The sequence below is a fragment of the Nyctereutes procyonoides genome, unplaced genomic scaffold (genome assembly GCF_905146905.1).
Source record: "Nyctereutes procyonoides isolate TBG_1078 unplaced genomic scaffold, NYPRO_anot_genome, whole genome shotgun sequence".
In the NCBI taxonomy this organism is placed as follows: domain Eukaryota; kingdom Metazoa; phylum Chordata; class Mammalia; order Carnivora; family Canidae; genus Nyctereutes; species Nyctereutes procyonoides.
The window spans coordinates 44,121,987-44,142,879 of record NW_026575049.1 but is presented as its reverse complement, the minus strand read 5'-3'; the positions used below and the strand labels follow the sequence as shown (position 1 = coordinate 44,142,879).

Here is a 20,893-nt window from a genome sequence, read left to right as displayed (position 1 = left end):
AACAAAAGTGAAGTAAATCAGAAAAGCCTGACATCTAGTTTTCTGTGTCACAAACAGTAAAGATTCTTTCAACAAAAGTGAAGTAAATCAAAAAAGCCTGACATCTAGTTTTCTGTGTCACAAACAGTAAAGATTCTTTCCAAGTATACTAGCAACATATGCAACAGAATTGCATATATTGGCAAGAAACACACTGCTAATATATATTCTTACTGTACTGTGGTTCGGTTTTTCAGCCTAGACAAATGGATATTCATAAAGTAGGTGTAGTGGAAATATATCACTGGTAGATACACATTAATTAGGCAACAGTGTATATAGATTAAAAGGTGAAATCTAGGGAAGCCTGGGTCGCTCATTTGGTTGGGCATCTGCCTTTGGCTCTGGTTGTGATTCTGGGATCCTGGGATTGAGCCCTGTATGAGGCTCCTCACTCAGTGGGAGTCTGCTTCTCCCTCTCCCCTTGCTTGTGCTCACTCTCACTCTCTCTCAAATAAATAACATCTCTAAAAAAAAAAAAAAAAAGTACAATCTATCAGGATAAATTCTTGCTAAAACTGGCACAAAGAATTAAAAAAAAAAAACACCTACTTTCTATTTTTATTAGTGCGGGTAAGAAAAAGATATCAAGTACGTTCAGAAACATTTTCTGATATTATTTGTTGTGCATCTTGATGTTTCTAAAAAAAATCAAAAGTATCATGTAATGTGAAAAATGTGAATATGCTTATAAGTGAACACAAGCTAAAAAACAAATAACAACAAAAACTATGGAAGGTGGTGACACTGGATCTCCACAGGTTAATTAGACTCCTGGCCTTTTAAAAAATATATATATATCCAACTCCCAAAGCAAGCAATTTAATAAATAAGGGGAAGGCTAATGATAATGAACCACCTGACATATATGTTAAGTCAACACACCAATTAATCATGAAACCACTTTACCCAAGATTATTGCAATTAAAGCTTAATATTTTTTAAAAACCTGTCACATGGACTCAAGTCTAGACTCAAGTCTAGAGTTACCTCTAACTGTAAATTTTTACCATTATAAAAATATTTACATATGTAAAATGGCTATGAATTTGGAATTTTTCAAAAACCACCTAGAAATGTTAACATTTTCCGTATGTATAGGCCACACAACAAAAGTATACCCGGCATAGTTAGTTCAGTTTTTTGAGAAAGCAACATTCCACAGCAAATTACTTCCGTGGAAATAATTACTTTCAGGAAAATCCATGGGAAATTTTACTTCTAATAACTTCAGATTCATTAGTTTATTTTTTAAAAAACTATTTTATTTATTCATAAATAAATAAGAGAGACACAGAGAGAGAAGCAGACACACATGCAGGGGGAGAAGCGAGCTCCTGGCAGGGAGCCCGATGTGAGACTTGATCCCCAGACCCATGATCACGACCTGAGCAGAAGGCAGACGCTCAACTGCTGAGCCACCCAGGCATCCCAAGATTCATTAGTTTACATGGGAATCTAAAACAACTGGAAAAGCCTTCTTTTTTCTTTTTTTTTTTTTTTAAAGATTTTATTTATTTATTCATGAGACACACAGAGGGAGAGGCAGAGACACAGGCAGAGGGAGAAGCAGCCTTCCTGTGGGGAACCTGATGCAGGACTCAATCCCGAGACCCCGGGATCACACCCTGAGCCAAAGGCAAATGATCAACCACTGAACCACCCAGGTGCCCCTGGAAAAGCTTTCTTTCTTTTTCTTTTTTTTTTTTTTTTAAGATTTTATTTATTCATGAGAGATACAGGGAGAGAGAGAAGCAGAGACACAGGCAGAGGGAGAAGCAGACTCCATGCAGGGAGCCTGATGTGGGACTCAATCCCAGGTCTCCAGGATCACGCCCTGGGCTGAAGGCAGCGCTAACCCACTGAGCCACCCAAGGATCCCTGGAAAAGCTTTCTTATTTACATTTTGTTTATGAAACTTTCACAGTAAAAATAATTTTTTGACAAGATACCTACACACATATTTTAAACATGTTTAATACACATGAATGGCCAGGTTTTTGTGTTTGTTTCTATCTCAGCAAAGCAGGGGCTATACCCACTGCTAAAACCCAGCTTTGCAACACTCTCCAATGTAGACAAACTTACACCCTGTTGTTGAGCTGTTTGGCTACACTGCTTGGACCTGGCACAGGTTCCTCAGCTTTGCATGCAGGATTAAAGTTGAGACCTTTCTGCATGTTGGACTGCTTGCTGTACAGCTGATAGGGAATGCAGGACAGCAGTCGTCCAGCCTTGATGCTGAAACAAAAAAGTAACACTAATTTAAGAGTTCAATACTTTGGGAAAATAAGCTTCACGAAAATAATTTTTGTTCTGAATAATAGGAGCTTTTCACCAAAAACGAGCCACCTATTTTCCTAGTTTAGTTCATCTCCCTCCGTGTTTGTGGCTCTAAGAATAAGACATTCTACTCATGCAGAGACATACATGTGAACTTCTAAAAGTTAGTGGCCAAAAATCTGAGGGGAAAATAAGTAACTACAGAGTAGGATGACAAAACTGCATGCATGGAGTCTTATGACTAGTCAATATTTTAACCATCATGCTTTTAATATTTACCACAGTTCCCAAACAATTCACATAGAATTATCAAGACTTTCTCAAAGCTCATCTTACATACTAAGTATTTCCAGAATAACTAAAATGGATGAGGATTTCCAATTTCTACACTATGAGCTCAGGAAAGGAAATAAACAAGTATGAAAAAATGTATACAACTTCTTGCCCTTTCTCCTACAGAGTATGGAGTTTGTTTACTACAGATACTGAGAATAAACTATTCATTCTTGAGAACCTGAAGACAGAGAATACACTTTCTGATACAGAATTACCTACAAGTAACCTGGGGGAAAGTCTGAAATGTGTCTGTTGGCTAGCTAGTCGAGTAAAAATAGTTTTAGAAGAACTCTATAGCACTGTGAGAGAGAAATGTAAATAACACCAATTTAAAAATAAAAGCCAAATCTATACTAGAAACTAGAATCAAACATATTTTCTATGAAGAATAAATTGAGGCAAGATATAAAAAACACAAGAGAAATGAAAAAAAAAAAACGAGATGAAATCACAACTTTTACTTGAGTTGAATAAGCACTGATATTAGTAGTAAATGTAATTAGAAACATTTTAGCCCATATGAAGTATGAGCTCTTTGTAGTATCATAAGTACCTAACAAACGTACTAACATATTATAGTTTGGGAGCTTAAAAAGAAAGGGCAGATCTGATTGGGAACCAGGCACCCCCACCAGGAGATCCCGATGAGCCGGCCATGGAACTGCAACAATCATCAACTCACGCTGCCAGTAGACCCATGTGGGAACCTAACCATAGTAGGCAGGGTCCCCTGCTACAAAACACTCAACACAAAACAAACAACAAAAACAAAATCAGCCTTTAATAACTGAGGACAGTGTTTTTAAACTGTGCTCCATGGCATTGCCAGGCTTGATGAGGCAGTGGTGTGAATCACAGCAGCTCCTCATTAACTATTCTATCGTTCAAATGTCATTAAATTATCTGAAGAAAAGGATTAGAACAAAAAATTTAAAATCCCTGACTTACAATATACCATATATAAGTGTGAGATACGCAAGGCAAAGTTTTTAGTAAAATAATCTCATACCTAAACCTAATGCACACAGGCTTCTCCCTTAAAGGACTTCCCCCCACATTAACTCTGGTCTAATGATACACAGACAGACATCAGGGAATTCTAATCAAAGCAAAGCTATCACCCTACACACTCAAAAGTGGTATAGCTGCTTTTTAAACTGCTCTAACCAAAAACAGGAAAAACAATTAAAGAATGTCATGTATCATCCATTAAATAACTAAAATAATGTTTAATTTTTTTTTTTAAGATTTTATTTATTCATAAGAGACACACAGAGAGAGGCAGAGACATAGGCAGAAGGAGAAGCAGGCTCCATGCAGGGAGCCCGATGTGGGACTCAGTCCTGGGACTCCAGGACCTTGCCCTGGGCCAAAGGCAGGTGCTAAACTGCTGACCCACCCAGGCGTCCCTAAAATTTTAAGTATAATAAAATCTCATCAAAACACGACTAAGACAAGATGAACAAGATTGGGATTAGAGTATGAAAGAAAACAGTACTGTGGTTTCCCAAAAGGACTCCATGCTAAGACGTGTAGACATTAGGCATTTGTTTTATATATTAAGATGTATGCCCAGGCTGATCCATTTCCACATAGGCCAATTCATCTATAATAAGCTTAATTAAATGGCAAAGAGCAGACCCAAACAGGAGTCAGGAAAATCTGGATTCTGAATCCTGATGTTTCTGGGCAAGTCAGCCTTAGTAGCTTTGCCTTCTCATATATAAAATGAAGCAAACAGGCCATATAATCAGGATGTCCAAAATCACGTCAGTTATTTAAAAATAAATGATTAAGCCTGACTTCAATATGAAATAAAATCCATTCAGGTAAACTTTAAAACTTGTAACTACCTTAAGTTGCTTTTTCAATTGTATTCTCTAATTGCATTCAGGGCAAGAAGGAAAAGCAAGTATTAAAACGAAAAACAAAACAAAACAAAAACAGCTATAATGAAAACTACATTTTCTAAGTAAATCAAGTTCTACCCACCAAGCACCCTTTTCAGTCCACTTTCCTACTGTCTTTGAATCTCCACCATTCCCTCCAAAGTCAGATTAATATTTTCAGATCCAATGCTAGCCCTAACATGATGATAGGATTGTCTGTACATGACAATACACAGCCCAACTCTGGAATGATACTAACTTCTTATACTGAAAACTGCACACTTCCCTTTTTAAGGAGATACATAGCTAAAAGTCATATTCATTGGTCCTACGTAATGAGAGGACAAATCACAAGAAAACAGCAAAAGGAAATCAGTAAGATGTTCCAGGGATGAACTGTCAACTTAATCCCCCAAGGTTTAAAAAACCCTTAATCTATAAGATACATTTGGTTTTCTGAAAGCCAAATGCACTTTTTAAAAATGCAGTTTTGTCATTTTGGAATTAATTTTCTAATACCTGATAATGTCCATAGAATAAAAATAAAATTAGAAAGGAACTTCTTATATATTATGTATCTAACAATGTGCCAGGCACTGTGCTGGATAGTTTGTACAAATTAACAGTTCTCACCTAATCACAGCATATCAATATTAAGCCTTCTTTTACAAATGAGAATTTTAATATCTTCACTTTGAACTTTCGTAAATCTAGCAATTACTTATATGTATTATGTGTCACTTAAAATATAAATCACTTAAGTTATGGCTCATCAGATGACAAATTAAATTTAGGTAGTTAGTATGAATCACCTCTGATTCATGACATCAGTTCTAAACCAACAACAAAGAACAGTAACATAACTGAAAAACAGATATTAATAATACTGCAAATTGCTCCTCCTCTCTGTCCCTTCTCCTCTAGTACACCAGGTCCAATACCCTGGCTCTTCTTTTTTTCCCTTAGCATGTATTAACTCTTAACATATAATTTACTTATATACGAAGAATATTACTTTCTGTTTTCTTCAGTAGTACATAAACTCCAAGAGGTAGGGAAAGGATCTTTATTTACTTCACTGATATTTCCCAAGTACAGAGCCCATCAGAGATGTATAAACATTTTCTGAACGAACACCATGTTTAGCCAACCCCTTCCCATCACTGCTTCCTGCTGCTTACCTGAGTCATTGCCCCTAACTCCTGGTAGCTGAGGATGCAAGAACACTAACATATTAGGTTACCTAAATTATCAATGTGAGGTTAAAGAGTACAACAGTTTAAGACATTATTTTTCAACCTTAAGAGGCGATGTAAGTGAGGTGTTTATAATATAAACAAAAAGCATTCCAATTTTAAAAACTTATTAAAATTTAATTAAAAAATTAAACTTACCTTTCCACAATCCATTCTGGCCGAATTACTTTCTCCCCCTTTAATTCTTTAATTTTGGCATTGGGAAGATTTGTGGCAATAATGTGTGTTGTTTTGGATCTAGAATAATACACATGGTATTGGCCTCCATGCAACATCATTAGCTTTCTCAATTCCTCAGCAGAAGGATCTGTAAAATTAATATTAAAATAATGTTAAGAGTTTTATATTTAAGTTAAGCCCTAACTGAATAACCCCTTATAAAGCCCAACTTAAAGAATCTATCACTGATCCACTTCCTCCTGGGCTGTGTTGCCAGTAAACAAAATTGGGAGGTAAATCACAAAGTGATAAATAAGGCTATGTCGCTTTAGCACATCCTCTTGCCTGCTAGAGACACTCCACCAACAAAAAAAAAACTACTGCTAAGAGATGCCCAGAGGAGACAGGGACCTCAAGTAATGAAACAAATATTAATAACAGAGCAGATGTTTTAAAACTTCTGACCATATTTAGCTACATGACCTTGACATTGGTATCTTATGTTCTAAAAAATTAATTACCATAAAATCATTTATAGATCAGTTTACAGAGATTCCAATTAATCCTACACCTCCTTCAGAATACAATAGTAGATAGATAAACCACTCATAACTTACTATGAACAAACAGACTTACTGTAGGGCTACTAAAAGACTTTACTCTTATGAAGCTTAATAATTTTTATTTTTATTTAAGAAAATATAAGAAGATAATCTTACTCAGTTTCTCAATATGAACTTGCACCAAAGCCAAAAAATAAAGTTCACCAATTAAAAAAAAAAAAATCACAGAAAAAGAAACATCTTTTTCGGTTTTGTTTCAAATTATTCCTGCCCCCCACCAAAAAAAAACAAAAAAAAATTATTTTTCCCTGCCCCCATCTCTGAAATTATTTTTTAATAAAACTATAGAAAAATATCTTAAACAACAATCAGTATGGTTTATGCTTTTGCATAAAAAGTCTAACTCACTGAAGTTATGACCAGTATTACTAACATCACATTAAACTAATTATTTTCAATAGTTTGTTTCTTCCAACCTAATTATTCTAATGAAAGCTCTAAATTACACCTTCCTCAAAACAGCTATACCCCGGGGGGGGGGGGGGGGTGGGTGGGGGGGGGGGACATCACAGGAGGATACTTTGTTATCCAACCAACAGATTTATCTTAAGTCTAAGCAATACAGGTCTAAGTATTTAAATAAACACTTTTATTATAGTAACTATGTAACTAGGGGAGTTTTAGTTTTTAGAATCAGAAAAAAACTAACAAGATAGATTTAGAACATTTAGACAATGTTGACAGGTTGGTCAAGTCTTGGTAAATTCTTATAGTATACAATTCATTTGATGTTACTGATTGCACTGGCACTGCTCAATACAAATATAATGTGAACCATAAATACAAGTCACTGTAATTTAAAATTTTCTAGTAAACTCACAAAACAGAATAAAAGGTAAAATTAATTTGAATAATATTTTTAATCTCACAGATCCAAATCATCACTTCAACATCTTCACCACGTAAGCAACACAAAAACCTGGGATATTTCACATTATTCTGTTTATACTCCAGCGTGTATTTTACATTTACAACATTTGTCAATTTAGACCAGCCACATTTCAAGTGCTTATTAACACATGCGGCTAGTGTTAACCAAACTCAACAGTGGACTAAAAAGGGAAATGAAAACAACTTTTAAATAAAATTAACTCAGAATTCATAAGGTTTCCAGGAGTTAGGAAATCACAAAAACTTGAGCATCACAATGATTTAATGTAAAACAGTGGAAATTAAGCAGCTAGCCAGTCGAAAATCTATAGTTTACTTATTTTCTTACCCTAAAGATTACAAAATTTGGCTGACACAATAGTATTAAGTACCAATTCAAAGGCTAGATACAACATAATATGAACAGACGCCAAATCCAATAAAAAGCAAGGAAATGCAAAAAAAGTATTTACAAGTTAATCCACAACTTTCCTCAACCAATTCTAATTGTATTCAATGATTTAAATAGGAAACAGGCTGACAGAAAACATTACCTTTGTTTACGCATACTTGTAAAAGCACTGTCCCCTCTACTACTTGCTCTCTGAAATTGAATTACTGCAGAAATTTGGAACTGGAAAACCTGGACAATTTACTGGCCTACTGGATGAAATTAAGGAGGCTCCTTGAAGTTCACTTTGCAAACTCTGTACATATTCTTCAGTGTGAAGTGGACCATAAAAACCAATCTAGTTAAAAGGTAAGATTACATGAAATCTGGTGTCAGACCAACCTGGATTTAATCTTGGCTTTAACATTCTTTGGATGTATTACTTTGAAAAAGGACTTAACTCCTTAAAGCTTTCTCCTCTTTACAAATAAATAAGCCTGGCACATAGAAAGTACTCAATGTAAAAACTGTTATTATAAATTATAATGACAGCAGAACTCCTTTAAAGCATTGTATGACTTGAGGATCCAGCCCTATACAAAAAACGGTAGAAGACAACACATATGCTGACATGGTAGTCCTAACTTTTCAAACACAGAACTGCCATTTAATGTGCCAAGGACAGCAGCCAGGAACCACTCCACCAGCCCCAACAGCCTGGCGTGCATGGTGGCTGGTGGCTGCCCTCACTTTTATAGCTTTTTGATATTTTTAAAACAGTATTTCTCTCTGGCTCTATTTCTTCAAGCAAAAGAACATACTTCCACATTACAAGTTCAAAAGAATATAAACAACAGCTCTGAAGATTTGCACAATAAATTCATTTTTGTGTTTAACACACTCCTTAAATTCAGCAGATGTGGGCTAAGTAGAGAAAAATGTTTGGGAGACACAGTATCCAACCCCATGAAACCTCTATGACACTAAGCTTTGTGTAACCCCATCCCTCCAATCTACTACACCAGGTAATTTTCTTCATACTACCAGGAACAATTTGAAATTACCCTATTTGTTTGTTGTTAGATTTCCCCCTTGAGCACGTGCTCCTTGAGGGCAGGAACCTTGTCTGTTTTATTCACTTCCATTATGTCTGCCACAAAGCAGGTGTTCAGTACACATTTACTGAATTTACTGGTATCTCCCATGCATCAAAGCCTCCTGCCTGGGGTTTTCACCCCTCTAGTAAAAGTGGAGTGTGAGTCGTATTACCATGTCTATTTTCAAAACATTTACTCAGTAACTCAACATATTAGGCCATATAGCACAGGGTCCAGAGCAAGATCGAGTGGGCACAAATCCTAGCTCAATCCCTTGCTAAATTGTGGACCTCAAGCAAGTTACTTAACTTTCCAGGGCCTCACTTTTCTCATATGTAAACTGATAATAATAGTGCCTCAGAGAGCTGTTATGGGATTAAGAACTAAAATTATAAATTGCTAAGAAAAGTGCCATGCTCAAAGTAAGAATTATGTGTCACCTATTACCAGCATTATTATGTTACCATCTCTTACCCCAAAAGCAGAAAGAAGGAAAAAACTCCATGTCTGAGGCTTTTCTCTACCTATAAATCATTACATTTTTTAATTCATAATCCCACCTTTAAATCATCTTATTGCCCACCCTCCAGTACCTTTTCCTTCAAGAAAGTCCTTAATGTATTAGCAAGAACAAAAGAAGAAAATGAAAAATCCAACAAAACAAAAAACTATTCAGAGACATTTTATCCCCCAAATCTTTACAACTGATGTTACCCTCTAGAGAATGTCAGAACTAAAAGAGCCTGTAGAGATTTAATAACCATTTCATTTTCCATATTGGTATAAATAAACTTAAACCAACTAGACCAATTCAAACAGTAAATAAATTATCTCTCAACCCTCATTATACATCCTCACTGAACATATTATTTTTAAATACATTAGAATATTTAAAAAGTAACTTAATCACCAACAAAAATCATCACCATACGTTACCAATGACATCTTGGGGAAGATCCTTTAAGTAAGAGTGTCTCAGAGCCTCAGCGGCTCCCAAAAACAACTTTACCAGAAGAAAAAACAAAACCAAAAACAGCAGTTCTAACAAAATATTTTTTTAAAGGTACATGTGCCAATCAAATTATTTCTCTGGAGATTTACTGAATTTTTCAACAAGTAAATTATTATTCATCAATGCACTTAAGGTTTCTTATAAATAACATCAACTTTAGGTAGATTAATTATTAGAAAAACTAAAAGATCAAAGAGAATAAGGTAACTTTCCAAAGTCACATACAGCTAGTGGGATAGCTACAATTCAGGTCCAGGTTTCTGTCTCCAAAAACTCTTGATCAGCCTTAACATGTTGCTAACCGGGATAGAAAAGCATGGTTTTGGGACACTTGGGTGGCTTCAGTGGTTGAGCATCTGCCTTCAGCTCAGGGCTGATCCCAGGGTCTGGGATCAAGTCCTGCATCAGGTTCCCCACAGGAAGGCTGCTTCTCTCTCTGCCTAGGTCTCTGCCTCTCTCTGTGTCTTAAGAATAAATAAAATCTTAAAAAAAGAAAAAGGCATGGTTTCCAGCTGAAAAGTTGTAATATCTTGGGCAACTGACCCATCCCATTTAGCCTGTTTCCTCTTTACAAAATGAGAGGCTAAACTAGATGATCCTTAAGATTCTTTACAAAGCTATTTATTATATAATTCTATCTATGTACTAAAACCATTATGTCCAGCAAACAAAACTTGAAGACTATTTTACAAGTTTGTGAGAGAAAAGCAAACCAGGTCACTCAATTTTATGGATGAAGGAACTAAAGCAGAAAAAAGTAAATGAGTTAAAAAATACATATATATGTTAGCAAGACATTGGAAAAGGTAGGTCAATAATTCACATATCTTGATTATCTAATAAACACCAATGTCTTTTACACACACGACAGGTATAAAATTCAGTAAGTTTAAGGTCGAGTAATACAAAGTACTTAAAAGCAAATACTGTCTTTACAAGATAAAATATGTAGTATAAGGGAAACACAGTGAACTGGAGACCAAAAGTCCTGAGTTCAGTCTAGCTCTGTCAAAATTAACAAGTATCTACTATCTTTATGCTTTAGTGTGACAGAGGTCAAATGGGATGACTAGAGCAAATGATTCCTAAGGTTCCTTTCAGACCTAAACTATTATGAATCTGTTTGGCTTCCAGATAAGTTTTCTATCCCTGCTTCATATTCAATTACCAACAGCTTCCATCACATTAAATACCATCACAGAAAAAAAAAAAAGTATTATACAACCAACTTGACTATCCATCAAAAAGTCGGTAATAGTGCTTTGATGACCTGGTTAAAATAAACTATCTTTTATGTGTATTTTACCAGATTCCCTGCTCAACTGAGTTTATCCTCTGTAACTGAAGTTCTATACCTGATCCTATCATATGCTAACAAAATCTTTAAACAGAAGGCAAAAATTTATGGGGTCTTCACTTCTAATCTCTCAACAAGCAATACTGTCAGTGCTTTCATTTACTCATATATCCTACAACGTCTATATCAACTCCCAAACTGTCCATTAAAATACAGGCACAGAAGATCCAAGACATTTGAAAAAAAAAAAAGTGAAACTAGTCTACTCTTTTCATCTACAGCTTTCCTACTGAGGAAACACAGCAGTGGTTTGAAACATGATACAGAATCAATATTCTCAGAAAATTTCCTCTGTGACAAAACAATCTGACAGCTATTTTTACTAGCAATAATCCTAAATATCCCATACAGAAATTTAAGATTAGATGTCAGTTTCCCTAAGCCATTATATTTAACAAAATATGTTTTTTAAGAGATGCATTAATACTTGGCATATCCTCTTTATAGAGTAAGTGCTCTTAATACATTTTTACTAAACAAAATAACAAGGGTAAATTTTTATACATGATAATAAAACTTGAAAATGTCATTTTTTTCCTTTCCCATGGTCAGTAGACACATGTCCATTCTAGTAGCACCAATATATATGTCAAATTTATTAAAAACATCCACCTCTATGCAGAGCAGAATAAAAGTGTCATTAGCTGGTTTATAAACAAAAGCAGGTAAAAAACTGAGGAAAGAAAATCAACATGAATTTAGGGCCTATTCTAGTCAGGTCCTTGACATACCTTATCTCACTCCTCACCACTAGTGATTCCAACACTGGAAACTGACAGTTAAGTCTTGGCATCACAAGTCCTGTGTGAGATTATTAATTTCATTTCAATACTATTCTTACCAGAAAACATACATCTGGGGAGGATTATTTGGATAATCATTTCCTAACTAAAGCACTGTCACAAGATGTTAATGCCCAGGTTTTGTTATGAAGGTACTAGTGCTGTTGTCATGGACAGCTTTAAATGTTACATACTAATATGGTACATACATACAATGATATATAATTCAGCCTTAAAAAGGAAGGTTCTAATACATGCTACAACCTGAACCTTGAACCTCTTATTACACTAAATAAAATAGTGACAAAAAAAAATTCTGAATGACTCTACTTCTTTGAGGTATCTCAAATAGTCAAATTCACAGCCAACAGAAAAGTAGAATGGTGGTTGCGGGTGGAGGGGGGGAATGGAGGGTCATTTAATGTGTATAGGGTTTCAGTTCTGTAACATAAAGAAGCTCTAGGGATCAGTTGTATAATAAGGTGGCTATACTTAAGACTACCAAACTATACACTTTAAGAATAAAGTGGTAAACTTTGTTATGTATAATATGCCATAATTCAAAAAAATTTTTAAAAAAGCAAACCACATTTTGACAGCCATGCTAAACACAAAGGAATATGCTACATACCAGTTAGTACCACATCTATATTGTAAACAGGAATTTAGTTTCAGCAAAACAACACCATTCATATAATAATATTAACTTGAATTTTATTATGTCTGTCATTTTATTCACATTTAATTTTCAATTCTGCAAAATCAATAATTGTAAGAGCTTGGGAGAACATTATTATTACTACTAACACTTTAAAGATGCTTGTGAAAATCTCACTGCTCTAAGAGACAGGATTAGCTAATAAGTGAAAAAAATCTAGAATTAAATTAAAATCCAAGCCTTGATTTGTTCCCATGCTCCTTTTCCAACTTATTGCCTCTCAATATATATTCTAAACCTCAGAAAAGTTGCAGAGAAAGATTCATGATAATGGGAGCCACCTGCAGATTAAAAATTTCCATATTAATCCTAGAGTCAGTGCACATGCAATCAACTTTCCGATACTTTTTTAAAAAGATTTATTTACTGGGGGTGAAGGGAGCAGAAGAAGAGCGAATCCTCAAGCTGACTGCCTGCTGAGCGCAAAGCCTGATGTGGAGTGCAGTCTCAGGACTCTGAGATCATGACCTGTGCTGAAACCAAGAGTTGGACACTGAACTGACTGAGCCACCCAGGAACCCTCAACTTTTCCAAACTTTTTAAAGCTTTGCCATTTTATTTGGAGAACTGGTACACAAAAACTAGAAATACTTCAACCAAAGCAAAACCATGAAGGTTTCCTATTACATACTTTAAAGCCAAAATTCAACATCTTGAAGGAGGCTCTTTTATAAAGCATACAAAATTCAAATAATATTTTCAAGTTTTAATAAATCTAAAAACAGGTTCTAAAACTTCTAGCTTAAAAAAATAAAATAAAAAATAAAACTTATAGCTTGAACATACACTTTCTTTTCTATGTGCATTTATTTATATGTCCTTTCTTGACAAAACACAAGATCCATCAAAGAGTAACTGATCAACAAGAGACTTCTTCACCTAAACTGTATTTCTCAGGAATAGGACTGTACAATTTAATAATTTTACAAATATCTTAGAAAGAAAGCTTTGCAAACATATAACAATGTATCTCCTAAGGACAATGTTGGGAACTCAGCAAACAGTACCAAGAGTAGTGATTGTAGAGGCAGTGTTTACCTACAGGAAGATTAATGAGTTCTCAGCTTTATACTGCACAGTATTTCAACTCAGGACGTGACTAAGAACACAGGTGGTGACACTTCTGCGTGACAGACAGTAGACAGTTAACTTAAGAGACAAAGTAATCTTGGCCAAAAAATATCTCAATGAGAAAAATTTGACAGTGAAAACTGAGGTTCCACATTTTATTTTAAAACAACAGCACCATTTAGTATGTAGGAGAACTGATACACAACACAGGACAAAGATGTCTCACATGACTAAACCAAGTCAAGTCTCTGCCTTTTTTTAATTAGCTTTACCTCCTCCTCTCCCTCAAAATAATGAACTCAAACAATGCAAACATACAGAGGGTAGACCACGAGTGGGATGGTTCTGCTCTACCTCACTTGGGTCAAACTACATGCCTAGAACACATTTGATTCTATTTATGATGCAATATATGCTAGACCCTGACCAACTTCATTAGAGAAGTACAGTAAAACTCATTCAGGAGGAGTCCTCTATAGATCTCAAAATCAAGTCATACTGGCTAATAAGCATTAAGTGATGTTTCAGTCATGTATAAAACACCAAAGGAAACAAATTAAAAAACTGCTTTGCCTTAATTAAGAAGATGGAGACATTTAAATTAGTGATTTTCAATTTTTTATAAATAGCAGAACCCTATTTCAAATGAACCATTACCAAAAAATCCCCCAATACCAAACAAAGTAGTATTATACAAAACTTTATTTTGAAAGTTCAATTTGTAACATAAACTATTACCATTTTGCCTTTTAGCATAGGAGTGAGAAAATCCGGAGTCACACACATTAGAACTATTAGCATTTTCAACTACTTAAAAGAAGTTCTATTCCAAAGCCTATGTAAAAACTACTTAACCTAACAACAAAAGGTAAAAAATATCCCAAGTAAATAACATATATGTTTCATTTATCTGTTCTTGGTGTACTTAAAAATACATATAATTTTAAGACTGCAAAACCTTTCAGGTATTTTGGAACTTAATAATTCAAAACAACCAGCAGCTTTAATCAGGCATCCAATAGCACTTATGGTATTACTTATAACTTAAGGAGGCAGGAACCTTACTTAATCATGAGTGTATCCTCAGTATCCATATTTTCAAGCATCTCACTTAGAATTTAGTAAGGATTCCACAAATGCTTTTTTAAACACAAGATATTCTATCAGAAAAAAAGTTCTGTGGGGACAGAGAGCCGATAAACATTTGATTGAGCTGAACCTGGAAACTAAATAGGATTTTGACATTCCAGGAAGCTGAGGAAAAGATGATGAGAAAAGCTGTTAAGGAACTGGAGAGAAGTGTGGCCACAGGGTTGAAAGCACACTTTTAAAGAACTAGGAATAATCGAGTTTGAGAGCTGTAGGGTGAATTAGTATGAAGAGCACACTGAGAGGACATGACAGGGTTTGAATTTATGCTCTGGAGTCCTAGAGAAAGAACTACAGGATCCACATTTTAGATGGAAGCTACAGGGATCCACATTTTAGCACACTAAAACAATCAGACCTACTGGAAAATGAACTTGCTTGCCTCCCAGGACAGTATACCATCACACTGGAGTCACTGCAAGAGGCTGAGTGGTGGTGGCCTGTCAGTAACTAAGCAAGATTGAAGAAGAATTCTCACATAGACAAGGACTAATTTGAAGATTTAAATTTCCCTCTAATCCCAAGATTCTGAGTCTGTGGTCTAAAAAAAAAAGGTCAGCAAATTAAGGCCCTTGGGCGCACCTGTTTTTGTAAATAAGTGTTTTTTTGGAACACAGCCACTCTCATTCATTTATATATTGTCTATGGCTCTCGGGCTACAACAGCAGAGCTGAATAGTTCCAAAAGAGAGCTGCATGGCCCACAAAGCTCTGGCCCTTTACAGAAAAAGTTTGCCAACCCCTGATCTAAAATCTAGCCAGGGGATCCCTGGGTGGCGCAGTGGTTTGGCGCCTGCCTTTGGCCCAGGGCGCGATCCTGGAGACCCGGGATCGAATCCCACATCGGGCTCCCGGTGCATGGAGCCTGCTTCTCCCTCTGCCTGTGTCTCTGCCTCTCTCTCTCTCTCTCTGTGACTATCATAAATAAATTTAAAAAAAAAAAATAAAAAATAAAATAAAATAAAATAAAATAAAATAAAATCTAGCCAGAGGAGCACCTGGGTGGCTCAGTTGGTTAAGCAGCCAACTCTTGATTTCAGTTCCAGTCATAATCCCAGGGTGGTGAGATCAAGCCAGTGTTGGGCTTTGTGCTCAGCAGGGAGTCTGCTCGAGATTCTCTCCCTCTCCTCTGCCCCCCCCCTGCTTGTGTGGGTGCTCTCTCTAAAATTAGTAAATAAATCTTTAAAAAATAAAATAAAATAAGCCAAAGATGACACTTTAGGAAACCTAAAACCTAAAATATAATATCGTTCTAGATATTTCTCCTATCCACTATTTTAGATACTGCTTAGAGAGGAGAGGGTAGATTATGCTGCATAATACACGACCTCAAAAATCACAGTGACTTAAAACAAAGGTTTATTTTTCACTCATGAAACATGTCTATCCCACGTTCCATTATGTCCATGGAGCTGTGGCTCCAGGTCATCTTTACTCTGAGATCCAGACTGATGGAGCAACCTCTATTTAGAATGCTGTCAGTCATTGTGGCAAAAGAAAAAGAGGATATAATGAAGCACAAACTAATTTTTAAAGCTTTATCCCCAAGCTGATATATACCATTTCTTCTCACATTTTGTGAACATGACCAAACCTGACTTCAACAAGTAGGGAAGTAAAATCCTCCCCTAGAGAGGGGAAGCAGATTTCAGTGAACAAATACAATCCACCATATAGTATATTTGGAAATATTTACATAAATCATTTGTTTTTTGTTTCTACAAACTATCTTATCAGTAACATATTCCTATACCTAAATGTTCAGCCTAAAAACCAAAAAAAAAAAAAAAAAAAACAAAGCAAAGGCACTATAGTAATTTCATGTTTCCCCAAATAAATAACATTAAAGTTCAGAATTAAAGATTATTCTCTAGTCTAATAAAATCATGCCTAGAATAAAAAATCTAGAAAAAAGAAGAAAATATACCACTCATAGTTCTATGCCCAAAGAAAGTTACCACTGTGATGATTTGCTTCTAAATTCTTTCCTCTGCTTTTCTAAGTTTGATCATCCCCTACTTCTCATTTTATATCCTACCCTTTTTCACTTACCAAAAATTATTCTGTATTATTACAAATTATCCAGTTTTTTAATGAAGTCATCTTATAGATAGTACAATTTATAACTAAATTTCTATTCTTATACAATGCTTTTTTGCTTTCAAGCAGAGCTTTTCTTTCAAATAAAAACAAGGTGATAAGATCATCTTTTCTATAAACCTATACTGGGAGGCCAAACAGGATCATGGGCTTAGAAGAGACTCTTATTTTAAGAATTACTAACCCAAAGGTTATAAGCATATTAAAGTCCCTTTACATGTTTCATTATGTCATTTTCCAAAACAAGTCTACCAACTCACACTCTTGCTCCAGCAATGAATGGAGCAGTTATTTTCTTTCATCCATACCTGCACTGCATATATTCATGTAATAATTTTTTTAATTAAATAAAACTTTGCAGAAACTTATTCTGCTTCATTATACATTTATCTAACAGTAAAGGTGAATATATTTCCATATTTGTGACCCGGGTCTATTTCCTGAAATAAACTGTTTTTGAAACCTGCCTTTAATCTATTGGGATGTTAGTGTTTTATTTCCTATTACTTTGATGTATAAGCTTATTCGCAGTCATCCGATTTGTTGCAACAAATTATACTGAATAATCCGACCCTCTCCTCCACTCATCTGTGAAACTTTCTAACTTAGAATATTTTAAATAGTGCTGAAGGACTAGGCTGTTCGGTTTAATAAACACAATGCATGTAACTTACAATAAATCATACATATATGTGTATAAAGATGATATCTAATTTACATAACATATAATTTCTTTTTCTTCTTTTTAAGTAGGCTCCATGCCCAGTGTGGAGCCCAATGTGGGGCCTGAGCTTACAACCCTGAAATCATAACCTGAGCTGAAATCAAGTGTTGGACACTTAATCAACTTAGCCACCCAGAAGCCCACACAAAATACATGTCTGAGCAACTCTAAACAACTTATCTGCCTGTTCTTATACCAGTTACACAAAGTTTTAAATGCTTACAGCCTTCTATAATAGTTTTTGAGATGTCAGAGCTAGTTCTTCTCTTCTCATTATTCTTTTTCATCATTATCTTAAGGTACACTATTGTGTGGTGGGGGTGGGGGAATAAAATGTAAGTCAGATAATTTGCTATAGCAGGTCGGCTGAAAGTTCATAGCATTAACAAGGATAAAAGCGTTGGGTTTGAAAAAGTATTGCTACTGCAATAAAAGGATTTCTGGCATTGTAAAAACTCAAACTATTTAGCAGAACTACTTATGTAAAATAATAATGGTTGTTCTTAGTAACAATGAAGGCACTCTAGGATCTTAAAGTATCTTCTCAAAGTTTAAAATTAAATTCCACAATACTCCTACAGTTAATACTCCTACAGTTAATTTTAAAGAATATTCTGAATGCAACTAAAGTTTAGAACTAAAACCAACCGTAGTAAGAAACAATCACACACAGTAAAGTAAAAGGCATGTATCACAGGACCACAATTTAGGCCTAAAGCTCTGCAAGTGAAATCCCATCACAGCAAATGTCATTACAGAACAGGAAAAGAGCCACATGAAGACCACTTTCATGTTTCTAAGCACAGTTTATAAGAACAGTTTTGATCATTACAAATTCTATAAACAAAAACTTAAAATCTTGTACAGAAGTTTTCCTTGATAAATCTCTAATGAGAAAATATTCATTATGCGCATCATTTCATTCTGTATATCCAAAGAACTTGATTAAATGTTGGTTGTGCTACATACATGGTAGAAAGAAGTAAACCAAATGGCTGCTTACACCTCCTTTGGTTCTACAGTAGTAATATCCTTCATTATTTCATTATTTCATTTGAGTCTCACAATCCTACAAATTAGAAAAGATAATTTAGCATAGTTACTGATGAGGAAATAGAAAAAAATTAGGTGATTTGTCCATAATCACACAGCCATTGTGCAGACCCTTTTGTCTTCTGACTCCCACCCACTACTCTTCCTCCAGTAGCCATGCTTATTACGCCCTTGACTCCTTTCCTCCCTAACTACCTTAGACTTATCACATTCAACTGAAAGCCACATACACTTAACCAAACAAAAACTGAAGAAGTTTCAAACAACTACAGAACAGTTTTGAGTTAACTACTAGGTGAAAACACCTATTAGACACTGGCAAAAATACAGTGGGTGGCATAAATTACAAGTCTCTCCCACGTTATAAGTGAAATGCCTACATCTCTGATTTACAAGATTAGAGTCTCACTGAAAAATGAAAGAAGATACAAATATACAGGAAGAAAATAATTTCTGGGAAGCATAAATTTCTGAAAAACTTGGTTTGTCACCATTAAATGGACTCTTCCTAAACCATGACATTGACATGTTCAGAAAACAACAAAGTAAGGTTGATAAAGTTTTCAAACAAATCCTTATCACTTGAATTCTAAATATGCCATACTTACATACTACCTTGTTCATTTTGCAATTAATGCCAAAGAATCTGCCTGTTCATCTGGTTTTTTTTTTTTTTTTTCCACAAACTTCAGCAGTACCAAAGCCATATTGGACCTGGTCTTTTATCCACATATTGAAAAAAGTTCAAAATAACCAAAACACCTCTTGCCATAGTAACTGTCCTAATCCTACTCCACAGAAGATAACAATTACACTTCACTAGATTTGAAGCACTAGCTCACCTGGGAGCTTTCACCAAAATAAACATGTTCAAGACCTATCTCCCAGAGATTATAATTCGGTAAAAGCCTAGGATGTAGCCTATTTCTTAATTAAAACCTAAAGATTTAAGAAGACAATCGAATTAGCATGAGTGCAAATATTTTAACATTCTGATGTACAAATACAAAATCCTGTTGTTCACTCATTTACTTAGCTAATATTTACTGAGCATTTTACAATGTGACAGGCAAGGTTCTAGCCCCTGGGATATGGCAATGATCAAGATTCCTGTCTGTGCTTCATGGTACTTCTATTTCACTGGGCACACAGAAGATTAATAAGATAAATGATACCAGTTCAGGTACAAATAAATTCTATGAAGAGAATAAAGCTGGACAAGGGGTTAGAAACGAAACTGGAGGGCAAGGTACACTTATCTTAGATAAGGATGGTCAGGGAAAAGTCTCAGAGGAGGTGACATTTGATCAGAGATGAGAACGGTTAAGACCCAAGGACATCAGATGGAATAGCAAATTTATGGCCCTACAGTGCTACCTCTGATCCACATTTGGCTAAGTGCTATGACATAAAATGAGCTTTCTGATTCCAAAAACATAATACACAAATAAGGCCTGACAACTTAAGACTTAGGTGTCAAATATTTCTAGCAATGATACTATGAAATTTAAATACTATGGACTGGTTTAGCAATGGAGACAAAATCTAATGTAATCTGAGTCTTAATGGATGAATATAATTTCAATTCACAGAAGTGACGAAAGAAGCTTATCATAAGAGGCAAAAGCACAAACAAGTTCAAAAACAAGAAAGAATAAAGAAAAAACCTAAAATATCAGAATAAGCCCAATGACCAAAATTAGAGAATATAAAGAGGAAAATGTACATCAGGATCCTATTTATCCAAGACCCAGCTTAAAGGGTTAATTCCTCTATGAATGACTCAGACTAACTCTCAAAGGCAATAACTTCTCTCCTGTGTTGCCACCTATCTTCCTCTCTACCAAACTCTGAGATTACTTACTCATCACAAAACCCACATTCTCCAGCAATCATCATCCCTGTTTATAGTTCCTAATACACAAGCAGCATAGAAAATACAATTGTTCAATCAACTAAAGTAGAGTAAAATGGGATGGAAGGTC

At 35.1% G+C, this 20,893-nt stretch overlaps 1 protein-coding gene across 1 annotated transcript in view; it reads right to left on the bottom strand.

The window, feature by feature from the left end:
- The window catches only part of REV1 (REV1 DNA directed polymerase), a 95,042-nt gene that overhangs the window by 38,694 nt on the left and 35,455 nt on the right, over positions 1–20,893 (bottom strand). The window contains 2 exon segments of the mRNA XM_055327939.1: positions 2,128–2,280; positions 5,942–6,110. Coding sequence (XP_055183914.1) covers positions 2,128–2,280; positions 5,942–6,110 — 322 coding nt within the window.